General features: G+C 36.1%; 1 protein-coding gene across 1 annotated transcript in view; it reads left to right on the forward strand.

Annotated features, from left to right (window-relative positions):
* LOC129360249 (GDNF family receptor alpha-4-like) overlaps window positions 1-5,856 on the forward strand; it is a 42,853-nt gene extending 36,997 nt beyond the window's left edge. The window contains exons 7-8 of the mRNA XM_055030349.1: window positions 2,999-3,150; window positions 4,696-5,856. Of these exons, the coding sequence (XP_054886324.1) occupies window positions 2,999-3,150; window positions 4,696-4,836 (293 nt within the window). The 3' untranslated portion in view covers window positions 4,837-5,856. The remainder of the gene's footprint in view (window positions 1-2,998; window positions 3,151-4,695) is intronic.
* Window positions 5,857-10,923: the final 5,067 nt, after the last annotated feature.

Here is a 10,923-nt window from a genome sequence, read left to right on the forward strand (position 1 = left end):
ACAACCCTGAACTGATTTATGTATGCACCAGGTTTCTTAACTACAACTTTATGGTAATAAAATATTTGACAAGCTTCAGTTTATCCACACTCAAAAGACCTTGAATCTGAAGCTCTCCTCACAAACTTTGCTTTACAGAAACTCCATCGTAAGCTCTCTACAGTCATACTGAATGATTTACTAAGCTTTTTGTGACTGGTGGAGAGTTAGACAGACATTGTTCTATTAAGAATATTACAGAGGCAATATTATTTCAACCCTGTTGAAAATCTGCTGCTGATCATTGCATAATTAGCCCTTCAACAGTAACAGCTAAGTCAGAGAATGGGCAGACAAAAATAGCAAACTCCAGCTACAATTCAAACAGATTGTGACTGTTTTGATTAGGACAAAAACCTCCTGATTTTATTTTAATCAAATTTTACAAAGAAATAATGTAAAGCTGCCTGAAGCATTTAATTTGTTTATGGTGTATAGCTTCTGGACATACTTTATTATTATGTATGATAAGCAGCTACATAGAAACAAAAGGCAACATGTGATTTTTGTTTGTATAATATTCTTTTAAATGCATAATCGCACTGCAGAGCAAATTCGTTTTTTGAAGGAAACAGAAAAATCATATTCACTAATCAGAGTGAATCGTACAGATAAGCTGAAACAGGAAGGATTCAAATAAACTTGATGTGAAAATCAAAAAGCGTCTGTGGCTGCAAAAAGTGATAGGACGAAGTTGTTTGGATTCTGCTACGCAGATGTTTCCCAGCAGGCTTCAACAGAAGCAAAACGAGATATATTTAAATCAGGCATTTTGTGGGTTTAGGAGCATTATCAGCGTGCGTTTGCTCTCTGTTTTCCATTTATATGCCCAGTTTGTCCTCACTATTAGTATCCCCCCTTGTCTGCTTACCTTGATAATGCTACCCGAGAGTTCACAGAGTCGGTTCCTATGAATTACAAGTAAGTGACCCTGCAAATGTGAGGTCACTCCATATTTTCTCCAACCAAATGTACTGATTTTACTTTTTCATTTGAAAAAAGAAAGTACAGGAGTATCCCTGGTGATTTGAATACTTTTTAAGTTCAGTCATTGAGTTAGTTTGTTATCTTTTGTCTGTCTGAAAACTGGAAAAAGCTGGTGTTGCTCTTGATTTGAATACTTATGATTACAGTAACAAATGGGCCATTATTTTACCCTCATTTATTGAGTCAAAGACAGCTTGTCTGACTAAACCAGGGTTTCTATTTTTGCTAATCTGCAGGCTGAAAATGACTGGTATAAATGACAAGTCATTTCACTTTATGCTGCTGATTGCTGTTTAGCACTGGGAATTTAAAAAAAAAATTAAGATTATTTCCTGGCTGGTGCCTCAAAGGTATAGGAATTGGGGAAAACTCTGTCCGCAACAGTCTTTAAGTATCATCAATGTGAATGTGCAGTTGAAAGTTTTATTGCTGAAGAATCTTGTGCTCTAATGAGATGTAATTCATCTCCAAACTGAGCCACAGATGACAAGCATTCAGTGTAAAAACAACATTTTGTTCTTTTCATTTGTATCTGTTTCTGCTTAGCTGCAGAACTTTAATAGATACGTGTGATTGAATTAGGTTCAAAACAGGGGGTCTCATTTTACATGTTTAAAAGGAACAAATGTAATATGGTCTTGTATTACAACTTTGCGGGCTGCTTTTAATCTTTATATTGCAATTCAAGCCATACCTGTTCCATTAGCTCAGTTAACCTTTCGGAGTCTCAGATAGTTGATGTGCCATAAAAAAAACATTCATAATGACTAACAGCGTCCTGCAATCAAGGTCATCTTATATGTGTGCTCCTGTGATTTAACTATACAACGTTCCCATGAAGGATGGAACCATTGTTATGTCACTGAAGTAATTTGACTGCTTTCCTCATTTTATCATCAGGTGATGCAGCCTTTATTCATTCAAGTGCAGGTGACTAGGAAACCATTAACTAAAGAGCAACACATCATTGTGCAATTGTGACAAAAGAGATAAATCTCTCTCTTCAGTGTGCAACACCAAGAACTATTTTACAAAATAACTGTCTTTTTTAGTCTAGAAAAATCCAGAGTTTGCATTTCTAATTGAAAACAACTATGACTATGATGTGAGCTCAGCAGACTTGTCTTTTTTTGCTTTGTACCAAGCAATTCAGTATTCTTACAGTTTATTGTGGTTTTGGCTGTATAGCTACCTACTGAGGTGGAGTGGACCGTGATATTCTTTGTTGTGACCTTTCACTTGTTCTTGAGCTGTAACTAACAATTTTGTAGAGCATGGGGGGAAAAGACGGATCAGAAAAGGCCTGAAAAGAATTTGCGAAATAACACATAATGTCATAAGATCAAACAAACATTCATTTGACAGACAATAAAACTTTTAATTAGCATTTCATTACCTATCACAATTGAAAAACAATTTTCAAAGGATGTCATAGTTAGCAAAATAAATTATTTTAATTTAGTTATTGAACTTTTAAAGTACTTTTTTAAATTAATGGCATTTTCGGTTCTTCTGCTGTATCTCCTCAATTTTCCATCTTAGTTGCTTTAGCTTTAGACCTCTTATGACCTATTCCTTAAAGTGTAAATAATTAATGTCCTTCTTACTGACCTATGTGAGTCTTTTTTTTTCTTTGCTTGTTTTGCAATGATAAATCTTTGGGAACTCTTTTTCCGGCCTCCTGCCTGGAAAAGACAGAGAAAGAGGGATTTCAGCATTATTTAGCCAGTCCCAATGGTTTAACAGTTAATGAGGTCAATGCGACGAGGCAGATGCAGTCTATATACTTTAAGACTGAGTACTTGCTGATTTTTCCCCTTTGCTGACCGAAATTGTTTTGGCAACTAGAAGTTTTGGCAATTAAAATCAGAGAAATTTGGAGGTGAAATTACTGAATTAAACTTTCAGGGGAAGAGTAAATAAGACAATAAATCGATTAACTCTGATAATGCTTTATTATATTCTGTTTCAGAAAATGCTTTAAAAATGTTTGGAAGAGAATCAGAGGAACAAACTTCTCTGAGCACACCGAGCCACAGTGGAGGAGACAGATGGAGCAGCACTTCCCAACCACAAACCACTGGAACTATGGGAAACATTCTGGAACCTATAATACCTACACAGGTGTGCACACACATTCTGTCATATTCACCACAGCAGCACTTCACTGTGTCATGACCAAAATCTAGGATTAATACAAATTAATTCTAGATTTTGATCTAGAAATTACAATTCTAGACAAAGCATACACCTACTTCAACAAACGTAATACCTGTAGTGCATTTACATAAATTTGTTTTCATCCTGGCTAATACAGCAAAGATGTTGTTAGGCATTGCTGTACGATAAATTATTGCTGCTAAGTTATCTGTTGATCAAAGTATAAATTTCATCTCTGAATATCCTCAAGATATTCTTGGAAAAAAAAATTGCTGACCTGTGTTTTTTAGGTTTACAGATGTAATACTTTCAGCACCCAAAGTTGCACAGATAACCCCAACTGTGTGTATAAGCTAGTGTTTATAGTACTTCAAATTACTTCCAATACTCAAAATCAAACCATCACCATTAACAACATTATTGGTGACAAGGTAATATGCAATAGTAGGTGCTAGCAATATTTTTAGAAAAAAAAAAATGAAGGTACAATTTTAGTTTAAAAGCATTAAAATCATAATAAATCACAAATAATAAAATGGTTTTTAAAATAACCTCCATTTGTTTTGAAATACTCTATATTGTAATATTCATTTGCAGGTTAGACAAGTCTATGAACTGTATTTTATGCTTCTATGCTTTTTTAAAAAAAACTAAGAAAATGCTAAAAATTAAATTCTGTCAAATGAAAAAAATTATAAATCTTAAATCTTTGACTAACTTTAAAATAATTTCTCTTAAATTACATAGTTTACCTCTGGTCAGTGTGTGTTTGTTCACTTGATCAAATGCAGTCTATACTCATTAAAAACTAGGAAACAGTCCTTTACTTAATATTGATTGGAGACTCAGGAGCAGATGGCAACGATAGCATCACTGGTGACGGTTTTCCTGTTGCATAACACAGTACTAAAAATGTTTCCACACAAAACACTTGAAAGAAAATGTGAAATTTTAAGAAAAAAAAATAGCTGAACCAAAATGACTCAGTGAATATCTTATTTACTCTTCATAATCTCATGAGCTTATGGAACCTTTATATGATTATCTAATAAACTATTAAGCAAAACATAGTAGGTAGTTGTAGGACTCTGTTTCAATACAGAAAAAGAATAACGTATAAATTAATGACTTCTGGATGGTAAATGAACAAAAGCACACTTCTCTTTTCCAGCAGCCATTGTACTGTTAATACAGCAGTAAAACCAGCTGACCAAATGTCGTGGCGGTCTGATTAGGTTTCTAGTTGACGGGTTGAGCTTTGCTGGGGTAGCTAAGTAACCAGCTGGGCTTCCCAGAGGCTTTTGTTCCTGCTGATTTGTGACGTTACATCCCAGAGGTTTTTGAAACCAGTCATTTTTCCAAAAATTGGCTGAGTAGTTTTGAAGTACTTGTACTTGTTTTTAGAAGCAGCAAAGACCCAAATGGAAGTACAAAATCATGCAAAATGTGAATTTTGTATAATTTGTCCCCTTCAACATTATACTATATTTACATTTTTCTCCATTTCAGGCTCTGGGAAATGAACTACTGGTGGGCCATGACACTCTTCCCTCCAATAGTCTCCCAAATTTGGCCCCACGTCTCAACCAAATGCTTCAGGCTGCCTTCAGCATTCTGTTGTTGCTCCTCCATTGCCTCTACGGACATTAAACGCTGCAGGGAAACTCACTGAGGACCCTTTAAGCAGATGGAAGAAACAGAAGAAAACTGACATGGACTATTATTCCTTCTTCTAAACATGAACAGTGGCACAGTTTTCTTCTTAATTTCTGTGTCAAAACAGTCTGCCTCCACACATGTGGGCAACCTTCTGCAGTCAGGCACCAGTGTGTACATTTGTACATTGTGTTTAAGCAAGCTGAAATGAAATTAAAATACAATTTCATGGACTAACCCAGCTGTGTAACAATGCTACATATAACACAGATATGTGTGATAATGTACCAAGTGATTAAATATATACCTGTAAAAATATTGTTTTTTGAAATGAAAAGGGAAATATCTGAAGAAAACCAGTGATCTTTGTGTCTGCTTTAACTGTCCTGGAAAAGATGGAGTTTTCCCACTCTCTTTAGTTGGCTCAATAAGGAGCTTTGTTTCTTCACAATGCTGGAGTAGAAGTAAAATAGATTTTGTTTACACATCCTGAACTAAAGCACAGACTTCAAGTCCAGAAAGATCTACAAAAGATGCCTCCAGCTGAAGTGCATAAACAACTCTGGCATAGTTATTGCCATCTCTGTCAAGACTGTAGAGCTTAGTAACAGGACTTTCCATCAAGCCTGTTGTGCTTTTGCGATAACACCTCTATTTATAGAATATATAGGTCTGTGGTCTTTATCTGCAAAGACATGTTGTTGGACTTGAAGGGAAATAACCAGAAAAGCTGTAGGTCTACCTGTAGCTGCTGTGCTTTGTGTTTGTGACTGTAATACCCTTTTATTTCTCATTGTGTTAGTGAACATTGCTATAAGCTGCACACTGTTTTTTTTTTTCTGCCAAAGAAGAAAGTGAACAAATTTGACATATTTAGTTTTCACCAACACCAGAATGGAGCCTATTAGATATCTGACAGTAAAGGATGATTATGGGTTTTGTGTTCGGGGACCTGCAGTGGATTCTGAACAGAGGCAGAGTTGTATTAAATAAAAGTTCTCAGATACTTACAGACACCTGTTTTGGTTATTTTAAGTTACTTTTGTATAATAGCAACGGGGACAATATTCTAACACACTATTTATTTAATAATTTATTCCGTGTATTCTCCTTGCAAAAAAGATAATGCCCTGGCTCCTGAATGAGCAAATGTTTTTTTTTGTTTTTTTTGCTTGCTTGGGTCAAGATAGGTAGGACAAACGAAAACAAAATTTATTGAGAACGATTGTTCTGAATTTTAAAATACATTTTCGTCTACCACTTTACTATTGAACTCTGTTATGATCTGCTTCTTAAAAGTTTTTGGTTAGACAAATAGGTATTGTTTTGTCCTCTTATAACCTTATAAAAAAGGAAAGATTCAAGGAACAATGTGCAGCAATAACACTTCATAACACAAATTTATGTAGAATCTTTCAAAAATTCATCCACAAACATTTTATGCCATTATTTTTCTTTGTAGAATTTATATAAAACTAACTTATAAAAATTTCAGTTTAATTAAAAGGGGTGCATTCCATTAAAATAATACATTGCTGTATCAATCATGTTATTAATTGTTGATAATAAAAAACTAAACATACAATAGTAAAAAGTTGGAAAAAACAAAAACTTTATTGGGGAGTAATTTTTTTCCACGTGGCTCTAAAATAACTAGAAAAGTCATAAGTAACTGAAATCTGGATAAAATGAAAGTTTTTTTGTTGTTGGCAGTAAGTGAAGCTTAACTTGAAATAACTTATCAGCTTAATAGACTGAGATGGGGGGACAAAAGAACAAGCCATATTGAGTTGAGCATATTGATGTTTTTCCTCTTAGATAAAGAGAGAAAAAAAATGCATTTCAAGAGCCATAAATTAACAGCATACACCAATAAAGTTTTAATAGATTGTTATTCTCTTCTAAATGCTTCACCTCCTCACAGCCATTCAGAAAATTTTATTTTTTATTAGATTAAATTTCTAAGAACAGGGGGTTGACCAAAAAGCAACAAAGCCTAATTCCCTAGCCAAGCATATTATTCCACCTCAATGCAACAATTCAAGTTTAAAATCTGAACTTCCTCAATGTTCATTAAGATATATATCTAAATACATGTTTAAAATGAATGGAAGATGCCTGTTACTAGATATTTACATGAAAGAAAATAATAAAAAAAACAATAACCATTTTTATTTCAGGCAGATTATAATGTCATTTAGGTTTGCTAAAGTTATGTCTATTTATATAATAGCAGAATAATCAAAGTTTTTCAGAGAATTCCATCCAGCCATCCTCTTTACACCTTTGTACCTAGTGGGGTCGGGGTCTGATGCAGATGCAGAGGGTACAATGGACTCCCAGAAGATCCGGAACACACATTCAGATGGAAATTTGGTGTAGAACCGGATCTGGTCATCAGAGGCACAGTAGCGACTAAAAGTGTGGCAGACAAATCCACTTTTTAAAGTCTGGCCTCCAACTCCTTGATGTAATCCAGAGCTTCATCAAGTGCACCTGTAAAACCACAAAATAAATTAGCAAAACATACGGTTAGCAATACGTTTTAATTATATATTTGAAACATTACTTCTGTGAAGATCAATACATGTGAGTCAGAGCATGTATGTATACAGCCATTGACTTAATCTCTCCACAAAATACATAACCACATAATCTCATAATTTCATTATTATGTGATAATAATAATAATAATAATATAGCAACAGTTATATTTTATTGAAATTATCTTACATGAAAAATATATACAATGTACTATCTTTATTAAACGTTTACCTGCGGGTGGATGTGTCGTGTAGTCACGGTCCGCAGTAGCATCTTCAGCCTGGTTAGCTTTCTGAGAGGACAAACTGCCGTTTCTTAGCCCTCTCGAAAGCAGACTCTCTCATTGCCGGTGCAGTGAAGTTATTCCAGGCAAACAGGGAAGGAACAGCTCCACTTCTAAGGTGGCTGGTGGTGGATCCGCCAACAAAATCCTCCGTTGTGAAGTGGCGGCTACATACAAAAGTGCTCCCCGTCTTTATGCAAAAGTTCGGACCTTCGTCTCTTCGGATCGCCTGGATCCACTGCCTCCGTTGGTCCGGGATCGTCGGGAACGCATGATATAACAGATATGGCTGTTTTCTTGCCCCACATAAACAACCAGGGACTGAACAAAACCAACTGCGCCGAGACTGAGCCATATTCCTAGCCTTTTAATGCTAACGCTATAGCCACCGGAAGTTGTCCAACCCCACATCCGCTTTATTTGTTGTTGCGGTGAGCCGCGCATGCGCACAACCGCCCCGGCCCTGTGGCGCGGTGCGGGCAACCGGAAGCTGTATCTGAAAGGGCTGTGGCACTTCCTGTTTTGGTGACTGGAATTCAAGTACTCTGAAAATGGCTCTCCTCCTCCGGTCCTTTTCATCGTCCTTACTTAATTTGCCAGCCCTTTCTTTCGCTGATGCGGAGGAAATCGCAGCGGCTAATTCAGCTGGTTCCATCCAAATTTGGGCCTGTGCCACAGGGCTCACCAATGTCTTATCAGTGCCCACCTGAAAAGTACTCTGGTAGCATCATTCTGCACCACATGGCTCCAGACTCCCCTTCTCTTCCTTTGATGCTGCATAGTCTTCCAAATATGTGCTTTGTGCCAACACTTGGTCAACTTATGCATCTTCATTCTCTGCAAGTGTCACTGGAAATGCCTTATGAAATAGAAGCCAGAACAAGAGAGCAGTCCAGATGTCCTTACGACCTGTGAAGGCTGTCCCCAGTCTCTCATTCAGTCTTGCAACATCTAAAGGATTAGGAGATTATAGAAAAGGCATTGAAAGATGAATGTTACTGAGTTTACTTAATGTAAAAAAATAATTCCTCAAGTCATCTGATCTAACTTGAGAGAGAAATATGAAAAATTTAAACACAAATCAGTACGAAATGAATGTCTTGTCATATCTATCTGTCTTTATTATCTCGTACATATTGTGATATTAAGGTATTTGGAATTCATAAATTAGAATACTTTGCATTGTGCAGATATTGTGGAAATAAATTTTGACATAAACTACGGTGTATGGACTTTACTGACTTTTCCTTTTATGTATAACAGAAACATCCTTGTTTCAACTGTAAACATGGAAATATTTTCCATTCATTGATAAAGATCAGAACCTTGCACATGGAGTATAATAAGATAATCTTTCCAATATTGCTTAGATAAGCTAGTAGCCAAAAAACTCACAATCACTACAGCTTTAGAAACTGATCCCTCGGTTTTCAAGGTTCAGCCTTGGTTAAGCTTTGCCATATAAGCAGGTTTATATAAATATGCAGTTTTAGCTCAAATACAGCCATAGACTTTGCAATTTGCTTTTGTTTTCCACTCCCGGCGGGAAGAACCTTGAGACAGCTCCCTGTGAATAAAGTCATTACCTGAGACAGTGCAATACAGGAAACCAACAAAAGATAAGCCAACCCGAAGCTCTGAACTCCTTACCCTTTCTGACATTTCCGAAATGTCATCCTCAATCAGAACTTTGGTTTAAATCTTGTACAACAATCAAAAATAAATGGCCATCATAAGTCTTTGTAAGCCATCTGTTTGATATTTGCTAAATAAAAGTAAGAAGGGATTGTAAAATCTCAGTTCAGTAAAGCTCATTACAGTCCCAAAGTCTGCAGAGAAAATCTGAAATCTTTAACTTCCTCCTTAAAATTTTAGGGACTCATCAACTCATTTTCAAAGAACATAATTCCTCTTTGGCTAATATCTGTTAGAATTAAGGGGTGCATAAAGCCAACAAAGGCAAAGTTGTTAAGATTGCCATGCCACAGACTGGTTTAAATTTGACAGCGACTTCAATTTATTTTGAAAATTGATAATTTACTCTGAAAAGCAAAATATTTTTGCTCAACCCTGCAGATCAGTGATTTCAGGTGTTTCAATCATTCTGTGTTCACATAAATATAAAATCCAGCACCAGGAAGCAGACAGCCAACCGCAAAAATTGGTGACATTTCTGGATAGAGGTACATTGGACTTCTCGTAAAGCTGAAATCCACAATCACTTTGGTGGCAAATCTTAAATATACCTAACTGACCTCCATTTTAAGGTTATATTAAAGTAAAGACTCTGAGCCAGGCTTTCTTGTCCAGCATCTGTGTCTGACCTCGCAAATGTGCATCTGTAAGAATGGCTAAAAAGTTTCATAAACACATTCCAAACCTTGAGCAGTCCCTTCCAAGACAGGTTATAGTTTTAGAGGTGAATTTTGGGCCAATGTCATATAAAATTTTCTGGAGATGTAAAAGAAGTTTACATGTGTGACGTAAATTTGTGGCAATGTAGTACACAAACAAATTCATGACTTCAGATAGTCTAAGTGAGTTGAAATCATGAAGGTCAAAGGAAGAGCCAAAACAACTGGGAGAGGATGGTGATTCATCTTAATGGAAGGACATTTTGTATACAAAGCTAAAAAAACAGACAAAAAAAACATTTCAAGACTATTGAGACAATTTTTAGGAAATGTACAAGTCATTCAAACCTGGTTGGCTGCGGTAAAAAATAATTAATCGAGTTCTTAGCAACCTAATCAGGACAAGTAAGAAAAACATCCATATAAAAGAAAACACTTTATAAGGGCAGATAGACGGGCTTCTGCAGCAGCTATAAAACATGCACTACAGAAAAAGCACTGTGGATGGACTCCAAAACCCAGACCATTTTGGACCACAAGGATTTGAAGAGGAGTACAGTGTTTTGGGAGAGAGCTCTATGGGCTGCAGAAACCAGCCTGGAACTTGTTGGAGTTATTAACCACAGGTATGCGTGCTTTGCAAACAGCCAAGCGCTTGACCTGAGCAGCCTGGCCAGTCACCAGATTTAAATGTGATTGAAAAAGTTTGCGTGATTTAAAGAGGGCAGGTAGAAAAACATCAAACATCACTGAGTCTGAGCTCAGAATCTGACTCTGAAGTGTTTGAAGCTTTTCAACACTTCTTTAAAAAGTTGTAAAGCTAAAAGATGCCTTGAACTCGAGGATGTAACACTGTTACACAAGAGGTTTATATTTTACTTTAAACTTCAAAGTTTAACG

This window comes from Poeciliopsis prolifica, unplaced genomic scaffold (genome assembly GCF_027474105.1).
Source record: "Poeciliopsis prolifica strain line A6 unplaced genomic scaffold, Auburn_PproV2 SCAFFOLD006, whole genome shotgun sequence".
In the NCBI taxonomy this organism is placed as follows: Eukaryota; Metazoa; Chordata; class Actinopteri; order Cyprinodontiformes; family Poeciliidae; genus Poeciliopsis; species Poeciliopsis prolifica.